Raw genomic sequence first — 18,277 nt, forward strand, 5'->3', positions numbered from 1 at the left:
GCTAGTTACAAAACATCCCATTTCCTCTCTGCCACCATCATCTTGCTGTCGGTTCCCTTTGCACAATTGCATATTTTTAAAAAACTTTTTTTTTTTCATTTTATTTTGAGAAATAAATAGTAATTTGGCACTCCTGCCTCTGGTTCTCACAAGTGGAAAGGCCAGGGGTTGAGCATGTATATGTGAAATAAAGGGAGGAGGAGGCGATATTTAGGTCCAGAAGTTCACGCAAGGAGGAGGGAAATGTTTGCTCTGAAGGAAGGCCTGGTAGGTGTCAGAGGCCACCCAGAGAAACCATGAGCTCAGGAGAAGTGAAGGAGGGACAGTGGGGCATTAGGGGAATTACACTGCAGGACAGTGGTTTTCACCCTTTTTTTCATTTGCAGACCCCTAAAAAATTTCGAATGGAGGTGTGGGCCCTTTTGGAAATCTTAGACATGGTCTGCAGACCTCAGGTTGAAAACCACCGCTATAGGTGAATATTTATTTCTCTTTTGATCTATAGACTGAGCTCATCCAACATTCTCTGGGCAAATTTACATTATTTAAAAGTAAAATACATAAGATGCTGACCAGTGTCAGCCCTAAATAGTGTCCCTCCCCTAACCCCAGAAGAAACTAGAATTTTCCCCATCACTATTCTGTTTCAGCCAAAAGCCTGGAAAGCATAAAGGAGCCTGACACCATCTCCTGAATGTCAACACACTTGGGTTCCCGCATACCCATGAGGGCAGGATATCCCAAGCCAAGAACACCCCGCTGCTCCTACGCCACGGATGCTCACATCCACATGCTGCGATTTCTCTCACATGTCACAATGGTGCATAGGGAGAGTGTTGGTCAGGCCCCATATTTCTCCCTAGTTGCTTTACTATGGGCACTGCTAGATTCTGGTTGGCCCAGGAGGGCACTATATGAGTCAAAGGCTAGCCCTAGCCACCCATGAACAGCACGGGGCTACAGGAAAAAGACAGAAGTGGGCATGGGAGTTACTAGTTCCCCTCTCTGGACCTTATTCCGCAGGACACAGGTCCAGTCCCTTTTGTTTCTATAAGTGGGGGGAGGCAGCAATGGGGATTGTGCAAGGAGGGAGAGAAAGAAGTACTGAAAAGATAGTTTAGGCTGTTCCAACCAGGAGCTGACTCATTCCACCTTGCTCAATCTCCCCTCATGTTTTCAAATCTGCCCTCCACAGCTTTTTTAGCATTGTTCCCACCTAAGAGCATGATCTAAAGGAATTATCGCTGCCAGCCCAAGGGAGAAACCTCCACCTCTCTTTTCTCTGCTGCCCTTCCCCTCATCATCGAGGAGAAGTCACCCTTGGAGCATCCATACGGTGAGATCAGTGGCGATGGATGGCCGGTCTGTGAGTAGAACCTCTATTGAATTGTTCCACTGTATTTCTACAGAGTTGAGACACACTTGTATCTGAGCTACTGAATCTCATGCGCATGCCGGCCTCCCCTCCCCTACTGATCACCACCAACTCAGCTCTAACGCACCATTTATTGCCTATTGCCCAGGAAAAGATCACAAAGACGCCTCCTGAAAGAGCCCCAGGAGTGTCCATCACTCCATGTCAGAGAGAACAGCAGCAGTGGTACCCTGTGTAATCATGACAGCTGGAGCCTGGTCTGGTCTAGATACTTACTATTCAGGGATTCCATGGTGAGGTCTGGTCTAGAAGGGTACACTGGTTGGGTGAGCTATATCTAAATCATAGTCCACACTTCCACGGCAAGAATGAGTTATGCCCTGCGGGTGGGGACTGAGATAGCAAGGAAACTAGCAAAAACATACAGTGGAGAGAGAGGGCTCTTATTACACAACACTGCAACCCACCCCAGGGAGATGACAGCATTTGGGGCCAGTGCTCCAGAATTCTGTAGTAATACTTTAGAAGGAAAAAAGAAAAAGAAAGTGTGAAAAAAAATCTGTGCAATGATTAAACATTCCGCCCTCTGAGAATCCAGGTAGAAGTTAGTTTGAAGTTACTGTCAGAGAGGCTGAAGCCTTTTCTTTGTAGTAGCCCCAATCTCCAAATTATAGATGGTGCTTCAGTCACTGGCAAAGAGATGTCTCAAGATTGCCCTAGCATCAAAAGCATTTGCAAAGGAAAAAGCCCAAACACAGCTGACTGCACACACAGAACTGAGGTCTCAAAACATCGTATTGCTGAAAAAAGGCTCCCTTTCTCCCGCCAAAATGACTTTACAAAATTTCCCCCCTTAAAAATGTTGAAAATGGAGAGAGAAAAAGAGCCGCTTGCTGTATTCTGAGCAGGTGTGAAAAGAGAGATCCCGCTCCAAGGATAAGAAAAGCCACCAGTGGCAGCAGAACTGCAAAGCTAGCCACTTTCCCTTTGAATCCCTCTTACTGCCACATGCGTTCAGTGGCGAGGTCCGTTCCTACAGCATCTCATGAGGATTCTGACTGGTTTTAGGTACCCAGCCTTTTAAGAATTAAAAAACAAACCAAAAAAACCCCACAAACCTTTTCTCCTCCTTGAAAGCAAAACCTGGCAGTGCACAGGATATTGCTGGAGAGGAATCAGTGAATGCCTGCAGAAGAAAGCAGAGGATGTTGATGGGTATTCTTTGAAATAAGGAGCCATCCAAGGATTATAAATATGTAAAAATATGTCAAAGTGGCCAAGAGACTGGAACATAATGAGTCGGTTTAATGGAAACAGGTGGCATAAATGACAAGAAGCAACAGCCAGGGGACGTTGTTCCTTCCTCGGCTGTTTGATCGCTGTGGCCGCTTATCAAGTCCTGGTGTTCTTTCCCAACTATTGGCAGAAGAGATCTTTGTGTTGTTCAACATGCCCAGTTAAAGTGCAGAACTGGCTGGCACCAGAGGGGACTCCCAACTGATCCCCCTCTGCTGGGATGCCACCAGTTTGTTGATATCTCCTTGGGATGGGAAGGAGAAGATACAGAAAGGTCATCTGCTGCCTCTCCATAGAGCTCACTGTCTCCTCTTCTCCTCCATAATGCTACAGAGCTGGGGGAAGGTGAACTCAATTCCCAACTCAGGTCACCAGGTGTGTTGCTTTTCCAGGCCCTTGAATGAACACTTACACTTGCAAAATGAAAACAGGAGACCTGAGATCAAATCTATCGCAGCATAGCTCTCCCCTCCATAGTTATCCAAGAATGAAAATAGGGTTAGTGCTTCCATGCTGAAAGTGCACCAAGGCAGCAAGAAAGCAAGGGTGCATCCCACTCCAGTCATGGGACAAGTGCATTCCCCTTCTGCTTTACCAGGCATCTCCTGAACACCCTACTGTGCTGCGAGGGGATGTCTTCCTTCTCCATCTGCCAGGTAAGGCCCAAGGATGCAATGCATGTGGCACGCTGGTGTGGAAACATGGCACATTGGCTTCAGCACAAAACTGAATTAGCATGTGGAATGAATTTCTGTAGCTATATTCCATCCACCCCAAAGAGGAATCTGCTTTCTAACCTGATCTGTGAGGCAGAGCATGTCCTCCAGGGTCCTCTCCAAGGAAGTCAGACCTGGGGCAAAGCAGGACAGCAAGAGCAGCACCACGGCTGCCAGACATGGGTGAATTTACCAGGACACACATCAGAGCTAAAAGAAAAAGAGGAAAGGCTGCCAGCCTGAAGATACCTATCAACTGGCTTTGCCCTAGCGCAGCTTCCAACAGGACTCCCTCTGCTCAAGCGCGCACACACGCACACGCACGCGCACACACACACACACGCACACACACACACACACACTATACAAAGACTGTATACGCATGCACACACACATACTATACATATATACACACACCTACATACACAGACTACACACATGCACGCACACACATCTACATACACAGACTGTACACACACACACACACACATGTAACATACACATGGTGCTGTGAGGCAGTAGGAGCCCCTCGAAGCTGTCAGAGCTCAGAGGAAATGACAGTTCACGAAGCTGAATCCCAGCAAAAGGCTCAGAAAGGGGAGAAGTCCACAGAAGCCAAGAGCCTGCCCAGCATTCAGAGGAAGAACATTCTATTACCTACCTCACTAATCTCATTTATTCTGGAGCACGTCTGACATGGGACTCATCTGCTAGCCCCTATGGGCCCATACAGAAGTGTCATTTGACAGGTGCCTTCCTGCTAGAATGCCAGCTGGGTAAGTCACAATTGGGGCACACCAAGTAAGCAGATGGTTGATTGACTGGCACTGCACCTAAAGCTATATCCAGAGTGACTAGAATGTGAAATCTCACCAACATACTTCCACGCATACTGCCCAACGTTCACACGCACTTACTCCAAGCTCACCTGTGGCCCACGCTCGGATAACACACTGACACAGCTTCACCACACCCTGCACTGACGCACCAGCTCACACAAACACACACTTGGCCATATGTCCACACACACACTGACACACATTCCCATTTACAGATAGACACACACGCTCACAGACTGCAACTACACTTGTTCACTCTATTCACTTACGGAAACCCCAGCATAGTGTACCAAAGTCATCCCTCCAGCCACTCCTTCTCATACTGACTTGCCAGGCCGAGGGGGACCCAGTCCTCAATGCCATTCTTTCCCAGATGCACAGCATGGCAGATAATCATGCGATCAGTGAACAAATCAATGGCTTCTGCAGACTACGCAGAGTAGTAAATGCTGTTCAAGCACAGCACCACCTCTCAACAGTCCCTCCTGGGTTCCCATCAAGTAAAGAGGCGTGGTAGAGAGACTCACGTTTGAAGTGGGTCAACCTGAAATGGATTATTGGTACATCTCCACCCTCCTGTGCACTTAACAATCAGCTGTCAAGGAAGGGAATTTTATAGACTACCTCTCATGACTCTCCAAGGAAAAAATGGTTTCATCGGGTTTCTTGCACTGGCAAATTTACCAGACTGCTCATGTTTTCCTTCATGGGTGTTCAAGGGCAGAACACAGGATTGGTGAAAGTGAAAGGCTGATATAACTGCTAAATATCATCTTCTAAAAAAGAAGTGACTTGGTGAGTGCTAGAGAGTTTCAGGGAGACAGGGCAGCAATATAAGAGATAGAGTGACCTGCTCAAGCGCCGCCACTCTCCAACTGAAGGATCACATGAAGACGACAGAGCAGTAAGATGGTAACCAGAGAAGCACAGGGAGCAAACAGTGAGAGAGTGTGGTTGTGAGGGAAGAAACACAGAGGTAGGACTGGAGGAGTGGGATGAGTACTGGGAAATAGGTGGACATGAGGGCAGGGAGATGAGGCACTGGAAAGGTTTGAACACCTGGATAAGAGGTGGATTCGGAGGTGGATAGAGAGATTCTAAAAGGGAATAAGGTAAAGTAGCTAGGAACTGCACAAAGATAGCAAAGGACACGGAATGATGCAGTCCCTCGTCCCATAGGGATTTGGGAGGACAATACAAAGAGAGGACTGTGGAGAAAGTAGGTGAGGAGGAAATCAAGGCCCAGAGAAAGATTACAGCAGAGGCAAGGTCATAGCAACAATGGATTCTACTAACACTCGAGAGAGACGACAACAACAAGAAGCAGAGAAAAGAAAGCAACCGGAGAAAAGCAGCAAGTCACCTAGAGAAGGAAACAGCCCGGTGCCTCAGACAAACAGTCCCTAACAATCAACACATCTCCTAATACAGGAAATTATTAAAACCCTCTCCTACCCCTCGCCCAACCCCAAAACTCCCCTACCTTGGGTCCCTTTCTTAACACACACATATAACATCCAGATAAACTTTCCAAACCAGCAAAAGCAGCCACTGAAACAACTTCAAACACCATATACCAAGAAAAAACACAATTTAGAAGTCAGCTTCATCACCCCGCCCCCAGCCCATCATGCCATTGTTTAACAAGGAAATACTGTACATATATAAAAATCGCCCTCTTCCCCAACCTGAATGTAGTTGCTTGAATTACCTTCTGTATATATATACACATATATATATTTATACATGATACTGCAGTCAAGGAAGCAGATGATATAAAAGTCACAAAACGAATACATTAAGTAAATAACTACCAGCAGAACATTAGGAAAGGTCACATTGTTCCTACTTTGAGAAGATGCATCTTGGGACAGAAAGAGTCACAAAGCATACTGCAGTGTACTGGCTTTTGTGTGTGCACACGCGCCACTGCCTCCTGCTAATGTCAGATCTGCTCACATGCATATTATTTCATGTGTGTGCGTGTCCATCCCTATGGGATGGAATGTCAGACTTGCTCAAGTGTTAATCAGCATTAGCTATTTCAACTTTGAATGGTGGGAAACCTGCAAATACAGATTAAAAGCCCCATAACTACTAATGGCTAATGTAGATTCTTCTTTACCTCCATGGGTAGAGAACTGTGCTTTTGGAGTTTAAGGTCATGAGTTCTGTTTCCCATGGTACACAGTGATGGTTTCACTTTTCTATTTATTGGGCATTGCTAATAAACCCAAATTATTTCCATGTCCGCACTGCTGTCTCTAACCACCAAAAAGTGTGAGAATTCATTCAAACATTGTGGCTAAGAGAGAAGCTGGGAATGCTCGAGAGATGGAGAGGGGACCCAAAGTCCATTAAACAGTAAACTTGTTTTTCTGAGAGATGCCCCTGTTCATCTGTGACTACCCTGATGAGTTCCAGACAGCCTGCGATGAAGATGACACAATAATGTTGGGATTGCTGCTGAGCCAGTCAGAATCCCAACCTTTCCTTGAGGGAGGGTTTCTTGTGTGTGAGTGAATGGATGAGGTGGGGCTATACAGCTTGGAAGTCTATTTGGTTGCAATGTGGAAATAAGCCCTTGTGGGGACACAGCTTGGGTCCCTCTAGTTACTTTCTGTATGTGCCCTGCAGCATCCAGCAGCATAGTAGGTATGGTCCACTTGGACATACCAGGTGTGATCGGCAGCAGGGAAGCACTTATGGAAGATGGTGTGGGCAGGAGGGCATGGCTTTGAATCCTTCCCCATTTGCTGTCAGTGAGCCAGGAGCCTGACCATGCCATAACTCTGATGAACAAAACTCCCAGGGACTTCAATGTAAGTCATGCATGTGCCACAAATCATCTAATTGGGTCCTAGGCTTCTCCTTGACTCTAGCTTGGGTAAAGCAGGAAAGATCATGTTTACATACTTAGACCAAGAACGTGGATGGTCAGCACAAAGTTCCCTCATCAGCACTGTCCCCACGGTTTCCCCTCTTCTGGCAACCAAATCTATGTGGGGAAATGTAAACCCCTCCCCCATGGTTGCTTGACTGGAGCGAACGGTGTGTGACAGGCCTCAGTCTGATCTTTGGCCATGTTTTCAGGCTTGCTTACATCTATTAATAAACAATGGAGGTTGGAGGGCATGCCACATTTTATAGAAAGCTCTAAAGCAAAGACTTGCCTGCAAGATCCCTGAGGTACCACGTCAACCTGTCACCAGTATTACATCCTTACTCTCTCTTGCTGGTACCATCACTTTGAGGAACAACCCTAGGGTAAAAGAGACTCTTTTCAGGATGGGTGCGGGCATCTCCTTGCTATTAGGAGGTCAACTTTTGTGTGCATGCTGGAGACCTCTGAAGCAAAATGACCCAAACTGACAACTATAACTTCACCATCAAACTCTATAGTCTTTTAGGACATCATGGAAGAATCTTCCTCACCACATATAAGGAGAATTAAAATAACTCCCTAACAGAGTTTATACTAGATAATTACTGACCCATCTGAAGCCACTTGGGGAGTCCAGTGCCAAAATTATGGGGGATACATTTGTGTCAGAGATGGTGATACATTTGTTTGAGGGGAGTAGGGTGTACCACATTGTCTTGATGGATAGTGAGTTCTGGTTGAAGCTTGTCTTTATATTTTTGAAGTGATGTATTATGTTCTGATAGCATGATCATGGTGTGCTGTGTTATGCCAGGATGTAGTATGTGATGGAGTATTGTTATATCAGCATACATTATGTTACATCATTTTAGAAAACCAGTGTGAATACTCCAACAGGGCATCATGCAAAGCTCCACAGCTTGGAAAGTCTGGCTGCCAGATACCCTGAAATTTGTATGGGATAGTCCTGATATTTTAGAGACATCTGCTCCCTTCCCATTCTCCTTCAGAGCCATACATACATGCTGGCACTGCTCCAGAAGAAGGGGTATGATGAGAACATTAGAACATCTCTCAGGGAACCATGCCTGGAGTTCAAATGAAGAGTTACTGCAGAGAATTCTTTCCTGAGTGCTGGCTGGTGAGTCTTGCCCACATGCTCAGGGGTTAGCTGATCGCCATATTTGGGGTCGGGAAGGAATTTTCCTCCGGGGCAGATTGGCAGAGGCCCTGGAGGTTTTTCGCCTTCCTCTGCAGCGTGGGGCATGGGTCACTTGCTGGTGGATTCTCTGCAGCTTGAGGTCTTCAAACCACAATTTGAAGACTTCCATAACTCAGACATAGGTTAGGAGTTTGTTATAGAAGTGGATGGGTAGGATTCTGTGGCCTGCTTTGTGCAGGAGGTCAGACTAGATGATCATATTGGTTCCTTCTGACCTTAGAGTCTATGAGTCTATGAGGAATGTGGCAAATACATGGCCAGAGGTGCCAGATCCTTCCAGGTAGACTGAAAGCATACAGGACAGCTCATAGTAACATCCATGATACAAAGACTTCTGCCCTTCAACCCAAACTTCACTATCTTAGTAGCTAGAGCCTTTAAGGTGTGAAATGACCCCATAAAGCATGCCAGAAAATACTGTCTTTTACTAAGGGGAAGAAAAAGAGAGGGACATGGCAGAAAGGGGAGTGTAAAACATCTGTTGGGCTTTGGTATGAAAGCCCTTGCTTTTGATGCTGATATTACCTGTGTGCATCACTTAGATTCGTAGACTTATGGTTAGAAGGGACCATTATGATTGATTAATTACAATGAAATAACACAGAATCTAAAATCCTAAACTCACAACAGTGTTAATCACATCACTTTCTTTGCTGGACTATGATCTCTTCCAAACAATCCCCTCCCCACCTCCTGCCCCAAACGCTCTCACCCATGGAACTCAAATAAAAATAAGCAACCAGAAAAGGCCATTTGCAGGAGAAAGGGTTAACTCGATGAACCAATGGTCTGATCTGATATGGAAGAAGGCAAGAGACCAGACTTCTGTAGGGTGACCAGTAGTCCAGCCTGGTGCTGCCAGTCCTACATTTCCAGTTGTCCTCAGAGGAGGCATTCATGTGGCTCATGCATGGTTAATGTTTGCAAAGCACTTTGAACGTGAGCAGCGCTATACGGTGTAAATGCTAAATCTAATTATCATGGCAAACCATTATCTGCCAATCACTGGAACTAGGGATGGAGCAAACCAGTTCTGAGAAAATGAGAACCATACCAAAATGTTGCCCAAAACACAAAATCTGAACCCTTTAGAGAGGTTTGAAATAGTTCTGTTGACTTCTTTTTGGTTTGTTTTCCATTTAAATACCTCCCAGCACCACCTTTGAGCTTCCTGGTTCCAGCTGCAAACAGGGTGAGGGGAAAGTACTGAAATAACCATCAGAGACATGCTGCTCTTGCCAGCTGCCCAAAAATCCTTGGGAAGTACCAGAAATCTTGCAAGCTTTCCCAGCGCCAAGATTTCTAAACCAAAGCAGTATTGGAGAAGTCTCTATACCACTGGGCGATGACCCAAACTGAACACCCAAATCGATGGCTAACTCCATCACTGGCAAGACAGCACAATGTCTTGAGGCCCAAATTCCACAGACAGATGCTGGAACAGAGTTTATAATCAAATGGGGAAGATGGGATACTTCCACCATGGCATGAATACACTGCTGGCAAGGATCGAGATGACCATGCCAGCATCTTCAATTCATTAAGATCATGTTGATAGGGGTGGTACTGGGGCAGGGGAGGGAACACAGTGTGCATGATTTTCTCTTGGTCTCCCATTTGCACGGCCTCGACCTGCGTAAACCGCTTCCAAATACACAGCCTGAAAGTCATAGAAAACAAACAAAACAAAAACAACCTCACCCCACCCTCCCTCCCACCCTGGTTGCCCCACAACCTGAATTTTCACGAGAAGAGAAACATCAATTTATACAAAATGCAATAGAAAAAATATTTACAAATGAAATGAATGCCTTCTTGGTGGCCACTGTCAGTGGGCTCTGACCAGTCGCCTCGTGTTCTGGATTGCAGATTGCTAGATTAGTTCATTTGGCTTTTCTTTTAAAGAGAGGAGAGGGAAGGAATGAGCAGGTCCCTTCCCCTGATACCATGGGTGGCAATTCAAAGACCCTTCAACTCCTTCCCCTATAATTTCCTCAGTGAAATCTAAACAAACTTCCCATCCTGCCCACCCTCTCCTCACAGCATGAGACTTTGCAGCCCCCAGCCCCAGCTTTAAAAAAACTGAGGTCTTCTGTTGGCTTAAAAAAATGGAAAGATAGCAAGATAAAATCACCTGGGGTGCAGTGAGGAGTATGAGGGAAGGAGGAGTCTCAGCTCAAGGAAATGTTGCTTAAAAAAATGGATGCATTCCTCTGTTTAGGGTCAATTCTATGTGCCACCCCAGTCAAATGTGGGCCTTTTTTTTTAACCATCCCTCATGCGAATGAAGGCTGGCAGGACAATGGGACAGATCCATGAAAAAAAGTCAGGGTCTGTACCACAATTTTCAGGATGGGAGGTGCTGACCTCGGGTCTCACCTCAGTTCCTCCTGTTAAAGAAGACAAATGAAAGGGGAGGTGGACATCTCACTCTCACCATCACTCCCTTCAGTTTCATTTAGTTTGCATCTAAAATGATACAATGGAAAGAAAACCATTTTTACCGATACCATGTGCGCTGGGAAAGCTGACTACAGTGTTAGGCTATTCCAGCTTAGCACCTGTGCTAGTATTTCTCTCTCTCTCTCTCTCTCTCACACACACACACTCTCTCTCTCCCCACCCTTCCACCTCTAGTCTTCAGACCTCATCATAGCAGCTGTGAGTGTTGTCATTTATTTATGTCATTCCCGGCAGCCCTCTGGAAGACAAGCCATGTGTTTCCACAGCACATTCAATAGCAAACGTAAGCCCGTATTCAGCAAGTGCGCACGTACGTGCTGCAAGTAGGCATTTAAGCAGTCCCCTGCTGCTGCCATGCTCACATGTTTTCCTCACACCTCCTTTTCCCCCAAAGGCAGACTCAGAACACTGTACCACCATCAGCAGGGAGAGCCCTGTGTCATTTTGTGACATATTTCTCTCTGCCTGGCAGGGGGAGGGGAAGGAGAAGGGATCAGGCCCCTTCCTGACCTGCCCCTCTACTTTTACATTGGCCAAAACAAGGTTGACATCTCCTGAAGTGGCAGGGAGGCAGATCTCCACTTCTGTCTCTCCCATACGCTCACGCTCTTTGCCATTTCCCCAGCTTCTCAACCTTTGTCCTGCTGGGTTTGTTAGCTGAACACGCACTCAGCATGTTTTCCCCACAGACATTTCAAGTATAGTATGATCGTATATACCCACCTACAAGCCGACTCACCTTATAAACTGCTCCCACGGTTTAATTATGTCCAAAATTAACAATGAGTTAATTGCTAATGAACAAGCCAAGCCTTACCTCCCACCCCCAAGCTTCTCTCGTTTTAGTGATGGCAAGGTCATCTCCCAGGCTGCCTGACTTCAGTGTTGCTTTCCCACCCCAGACCCAATAGCCTCCCCGACCTCTCCCGTTAGTCTGGCACAGATGTGCTGGCTGCGTTACCATAATGGAACCACCAGCCGGTCCAGTGTACAAATCACCCTTCCCGCCTCCAGAAAATGATTTCAAATTTCAGTGTAAATCTCTCAGTGTATATGCAAATACATATTTCAGCCCTAAACCCCCATAGTCTTCATGAAAAAAAAATTAAAGAGAACCTCAATATAACCAGTATGTAAGTGCATCAAGTCAATCCCACGTTATGTCTCCTTCATTTTATCCATGTATTCAATATTTTTTCTAAACAGTTTTAGGAAGAACTGCCTGATAGAGCATTTTCCTTTGTGTCCATTCCACCTCTTCTGTTCTCTCCTCCTGTCATGCACGCGCTTGCGTATCCTTTCGCTGTTTAGAGTTAAAAAAAAACGAAACAATGTGGTCACAGTTCCTGCCCACACACCTTTCCCTGCCTCAGCCCAGACACACACCTTCTTCTCCACCTGGGACACCCTAAGTGAGGATACCCAATTCTTACATCAACAGAAGTGGGATGACCAGGAATGGAGGAGGAAGGAGGGAGTGGGAAAATGGAAAGAGATAAAGGGGGTGGGGAAAGAAAGAGGTGGCACTTGTCACCAGTGCTGTCCTAGAGAGAACTCAGAACTCCAGTGTTCCACAAAGAACCAGGAGAGCAGAAAATGGGCACCAGGTATGACCCCAACCTGCCCTCCCACACTCCACATTTTCCCCCGCTCCCCCACACTTCCCCTCACTCAGACATCAGACTCAATACTGGAGAGTTTCTCATAAACATGCCCGTTGCTGGAGCCATTGAAAGCCCTGGGGTTTTTGTTGTTAGGCACACAGGGGTTGGACTGGTTCCCTATACAGATGTCCTTCTGAAAACGGGCTGGCACAGCCCCATGAAGGGCTGAGACCACTGGCTTGTTGGTGGTGACAATGGCTCGGAAGTCCGGCCTGGCTTTGGGCCCACCTGCCACCACAGGCTGCCTGAAGAAATAGGATTTGCTGCCATGGAGCAAGCATTGGTCATCCCCAAAAGTGGGGATGAAAGGGTTTTGTGTGACCCGGTCAGGGTAAAGTGACTTGCTGAGCATGTAGCTGCTGCTGCCGGGGTTGTTGTGGTGGTGGTGGCTGGTGGCGGGCACTGAGGACTTGTTGTTGGCAAAAGCGGTCTCACTGGATGACATGTCAAACATATGGGCGTAGGGGCTCCCCTCCAAAAAGCGGCCCTTGTCCTTCAGGCTCACACTGCGGGGAGCCAGGGCTGACTCATCCTTCTGCAGGTCCACGAAGGTGTCATAGGAGTGCTGCCGGCGGAGCTTGTTGCGGTTCTTCTTCTGCACCTTGGAGGCAGAGTTAGATGGGCTCTGAGGATACTTGGAGGAGGTGGCACTGGTTGTCACTGGCACCGGGGCAGATGGCTGCTCCAGCTCTTGGAGAGAGTTGTCCTCGCTGATGTCATAGAGGTTGCCTGCCTTCTTGCAGGCCTCACACCGGATGCAGGGCTGGCGGGTGGAGTTTTGCCCCACCACTGCTGGGGTATAGTTGTGCAATTTAGAGGGGCAACTACGGCAGAAATTAGCCCCTGCCCGGTCTTCCCAGTCTAGATTGGTCAGGTTCTTCTCCCATGGTGCTGGCACTCCACTCACAACACCATGCTTGTGGTCATTGGCTCCTCCAAAGTCCGTTGACCCATGCTTGTGGTGGGCCCTGTTGGTGCAGGACCCTCCGCCCCCTACAGCATCGCGCTTGAACTCATCTCCCCGCTCTTTGTAGATATCCGTCAGGTCCACATGCTCCCAATGCGGTGAGTTCTCCTTGGTCCGGAACTGGTCCAGGTAGAAGTCCCGTAGCCCTTCCTTGTCCCTAAAATAGCGCTTGTGGTCTGGGGAGCGGGGCGGGCGCCTGCGGTAGGCCAGCTCGATCTCATCAAACTCCCGCCGTGATTTGGCTGAAGCTGGACGTTTCTTCAGGCTGTCCTTATACTGCTGTTTCCGTCGCTTGGCGGCGTTGCCTTCGATGTTGCCATAGGTCACCGTATGGGTGGAAATATCAGAGACATCCGAGCGGATCAAGTCATCATGGCCCCCTCCGCCACTGTAGCGATCGTTCTTGAAGGAGAACTTGCCATAGAGGTCACCTAGCTGACTATGCTTGGAAGGTGGCAAACCAATGTCCAGTGGCTTCTTACCAATGGACCTGGGCTGAGCTGAGAAAGGTGGGTTGTCACAGTCATACAGTCCATCAATGGAGCTGGTACTGCCAATGCTGTGGGGCCGATGGTGATGGTGGTAGTGGTCCTGATACACATTGCTGTCCTTCAGTTGCAGGTTGCCAAAGGTCCGTTCTACTTCGCTAATGTAGTCACTAAAGAGGTTCTCCTCACAGGGCGGGTTGTTATAAGACTTGCATTCAGAGTGGGTGAAGCTGCGGCGGTGCTCAGAGATATCGTAGACTGAGGATTCACGGCGGATGAAGTCCAGGGCACTCTGCGGTGAGCCATTGACACCTGACAGGTTGGCCATGTTCTTTGCTGTGCGGAGCAGGCGTAAGATGTTGGAATGGGTGTTGTTCATGGTGGCTGTGGGGGAGTTCATCGCTGACTGGTGGTCCTCAATGGCTACCCCATGGATGCAGCTGTAGATACCCTGAAATGAAATGGAGCAGACAGAGGTCAGTGCTTCTGCCGGTGGGCAGAAAGAAGAAGACATGGGGCTGGGAGAACTGAGCTAAGGGGAGTCTGAGCCAGGGAAGCAGAGAAAACAGTTTGTTTTCTAGCATGGGACCCTAGAGTTCGCCAATCTTGCATCACTATGAAATGAGGTCAAACTTGCATCTATCAACACTGAATATTCTTTCCCTCTGTATCCTGCCCCCCTTTCTGTTTTTTCCTTCCTCTTCCTCTCTCTTCCTCTACTTTGCTCCCTCTCATTTCCTCTCCCTCTCTTCTTTTCTCCCATTCATGTCCTTTTATCAATAGAACAGTTTAGAGAGGAAAGATGGCCTTGTGTTAAGGTACTGAACAGGGACTCAAAAAATCTGGGTTTTGTTCCCAGCTCTATCACATGGGCAAGTCACTTAGCCTCTCTATGTCTCCAGCTATCAAAGGGGAATAACACTTTCTTTGTCTATCATTTCTATTATAGTATAAGCTCTTTGGGACAGGGACTGTCTCTGACTAAGGGTATGGTCAGTGCCTAGCACAATAGGGCCCTAGTGTCAGTTGGGACCTCTAGGGATTATCCTAGTATAAATAATTTAATTAAATATTAAATGATAATAATGACAGTTTCCATTTGGGAAGACATTCATTTATTTGGGGTAGAAGGAATCAATACCTCACAAGATAAGGGTCCTCTTCAAAAGCCATTAATTTCAAGGACAAAACTATCTCCCCTGCAGTATACAAGCAAAGCTCTCTGCTGTCAGTGGGAGTTACTCGAACCCAGCAGCTGGCACTTTGGATTCCAAGATGGGCATCAGAACCACAGATAATGTCTGTGAGAACAGCCTCCTCAGAATTGGGCAAACATTGAATTTCTGCATGGATGCAAGGAGTTCAGGATAATCTTGTTTTGCCCTGAAATTCACTCTCAGATATCATTGTATCAAGCTGGCCAGGGACTGGTTAAAAAGGAGAAAGCTTTTCTTGTCATCTACTTGGACACCTTAGTCATTATCACAGATTAGAAAAGGAAATGAGAAGAAAGAGCAGGACCGATGAATGGGTTTTAGCTCTTTAGTGTTTAGCTGAGTATGGCACAACAGGTTTTTTTAATTACTTTCAAGTTAAATCTAATATTGATGACATAAAACATAAGAACTGCCACACTGGGTCAGACCAAAGGTCCATCTAGGTCAGTATCCTGTCTTCTGACAGTGGCCAGTGCCAGGTGCTTCAGAGGGAATGAATAGAACAGGTACTCATCAAGTGATTCATGCCCTGTCACCCATTCCCAACTTCTGGCAAATAGAGGCTAGGGACACCATCCCTGCCCATCCTGGCAAATAGCCATTGATGGACCTATCCTCCATGAATTTATCTAGTTCTTTTTTGAACCCTGTTATAGTCTTAGCCTTAACAACATCCTCTGGCAAAGAGTTCCACAGGTTGACTGTGCACTGTGTGAAGAAATACTTTATTTGTTTTATACCTACTGCCTATTCATTTCATTTGGTGACCCCTAGTTCAGGAATCAGACTGACATCCTTGGAAAGTGAAATCCTCAATTCAACTGCAAAACAGACATCAGCAACGCAAGATTTCTCCATTTTTCCCCAACCAGTGCATCTCAGCCATGACACAGAAGGACCACTTCTATGGGTGGGAGAGGTGTTCAGATTCCATGACTCATTCATCATTTGTCTCCTTAGTGAGACTACCAATCTGGGGTCCAATTAATGTCAAATGTGAGGTGAACACCAGTGTATTATAAAGTGGACTGACCACCAACTCATTTCACATAGTGAAATAGGTCATCCAACAGCTAGCAGAAGGTTAATGACTTTCAGTCACTACAGCCAGGCCCAGATTTATACAGATAACCAAGAGATAAAAGGATCTGCATTCTGTTAATAATCTCCTGACACATCCAGTTCCCCCACCTGCTCTCCAACCTGGCATAAGATTGAGACTGGCAATATAAGAAGGACTTTGTACTCTTATTGCCCATTCAACTGAGCCATCTAATTCCCCCAAACAGTGTAGCACTCTTCATACAACCACTTTATTGTAACAGGGATGGTGATATCAAAAACACAGAACTATAACCTCACTGCAGAATGGAGCAGAAGGAAATGCCAGAAGCAGGAAGACGAGAAAGAAAGCTCTAAATGGGGCACAAATATTATGTACAAGAGGAGAAGGATCACATAGAAATGACTAGCTGGAGAAGCTCATTTAGAGATAAAGGAGACTCTTGAAAGGGGAATGTTTAAGGTAGATTTTGCACTGAGTGAGTGCTGAAGGCACGTGGCTATCCTTTTTTCCAGGGGCTTGTGTGTTGGTCACAGTATGAATTTAGATTACGGACCTCCTACTGCTCAAAACAATCACAAGACAGTGCTGATTTCTCACAGAATTATTTGAATCGCTTCAACACACAGGACAGTTTAAGATTGGTGTCTAACTAAGATCAGAGGAGAATTGGTTGATGGAGAAGAATTGCCACAACCTTTCCTCCAAGAAATCAGCACCGTTTCAAACAATTTTGGAGGGATAGAAAAGTTACATTAACTTTTCTATATATTGTTTCCCATTTTCACGACTGCCTCACCATTACCCAATTCCAAGAGAGAGCAGAAATTATGAAACACTGTGAGGAAAAGGCCATTCTCCCAAGGAAAGTGATGGCAACCCTTGTAACACTGAAAGCCAAAGCGGTCAAAATGCTGGACAATATAGTGGAGGCAACAGCCCTATGCTGGCTGTGTGTAAGAGGGATGGCCAAGAGAATCCAGTAGGACTACCCCATTTCTAATTTCTATAACTATGTGACTTAACCTCCGCACTGTTCCTTCCATTTTCTGAAGACACTCACCCTGCTGATGGAGAAGACCATCCCAGGCTTGCCAGAGCAGACACCTATGAAGCAGTGGCGGAATTGCCAGTAGAAGAGATGCTCACAGATGAAGGTGATAAGGCTGAGGGCCATGGCTGCCCCCAGCATATAGAAGACGCCTGCCATGTTATCTATGTCCAGCTGGCTGCTCATTACCTCATTCTTTTCATTGTGACAAATTCCAGTAAGCCAGAGAGCTTCCAGCTCTTCCATTTCCCCTGGAAAGAGACAGACAGATAGAAGGAGATAAAGTTGAGTCAATCCTGCATTGCTGAGAGACTGGAGTAGAAGTGGACTAGGGTAGGAGAAGCTGACTGGATAGGTCTTTTCCAATGGCTGAGCCCTGTTTGCACACCAGCTGTCTGGTCCTGGGGGCTAGATGAACCAGATCACTTGATGATTGATGGGGGAAGTTTTGACTGGTTGGATTAGCTGAGCCAGTTTCCATTGACTGGGTGAACTAGGCCAGTTGCCAGCTCTGCAATATTTCCTGTCACCAGGCCAGTAGAGCATATAACAGATTAAATAAACTACATTCCTTTAAGAGGTTTACTTATTCTAGAACTTTTGACATAGCATTAATTTAACCTTAGGAAGTTTCAGTTTTTATTTTCTGTGAATTTTGAGGGATAACTTCAATTGTTTAGTTCCAAACACTTTACTGAAACTTTGATCAATTTAAAATTTTTGCACTATCAGCAAATAAAGCCTGAGGTACCGAATGCAAATCCTTGAACATTTACTTACTGTAAAACTAAAGATTTTTAAAGGATTCAGAAATGATATTATAATATATAAGAATTATAACATTTCATAAAACTAAGTTTTTGTTAACTGGCTGTAAAGCAGGATTGAAAGTAAAAGATGACATCAATTATCTCCAAGTGCAGTAATACCTGGTTTTTAACTTTCTCTTTCGGTAAATTTCAGTGAAATGGGAGAAAATGTTATGTTTTGGGGTAGGAGAGAGAAAACAGTTACTACTAGCACAGGTCAACA

General features: G+C 46.2%; 1 protein-coding gene across 2 annotated transcripts in view; it reads right to left on the reverse strand.

The window, feature by feature from the left end:
- Positions 1-11,269: 11,269 nt before the first annotated feature.
- Positions 11,270-18,277, reverse strand: part of GRIN2B (glutamate ionotropic receptor NMDA type subunit 2B) — a 289,406-nt gene continuing 282,398 nt past the window's right edge. For both annotated transcript variants that reach the window (XM_075067634.1, XM_075067638.1), the window contains exons 13-14: positions 17,258-17,496; positions 11,270-14,365 (exon numbers count right to left, since the gene is read on the reverse strand). In XM_075067634.1, coding sequence (XP_074923735.1) covers positions 12,467-14,365; positions 17,258-17,496 — 2,138 coding nt within the window. In that variant the 3' untranslated portion in view covers positions 11,270-12,466. The remainder of the gene's footprint in view (positions 14,366-17,257; positions 17,497-18,277) is intronic.

The sequence above is a fragment of the Chelonoidis abingdonii genome, chromosome 1 (genome assembly GCF_003597395.2).
Source record: "Chelonoidis abingdonii isolate Lonesome George chromosome 1, CheloAbing_2.0, whole genome shotgun sequence".
Classification (NCBI taxonomy): Eukaryota; Metazoa; Chordata; order Testudines; family Testudinidae; genus Chelonoidis; species Chelonoidis abingdonii.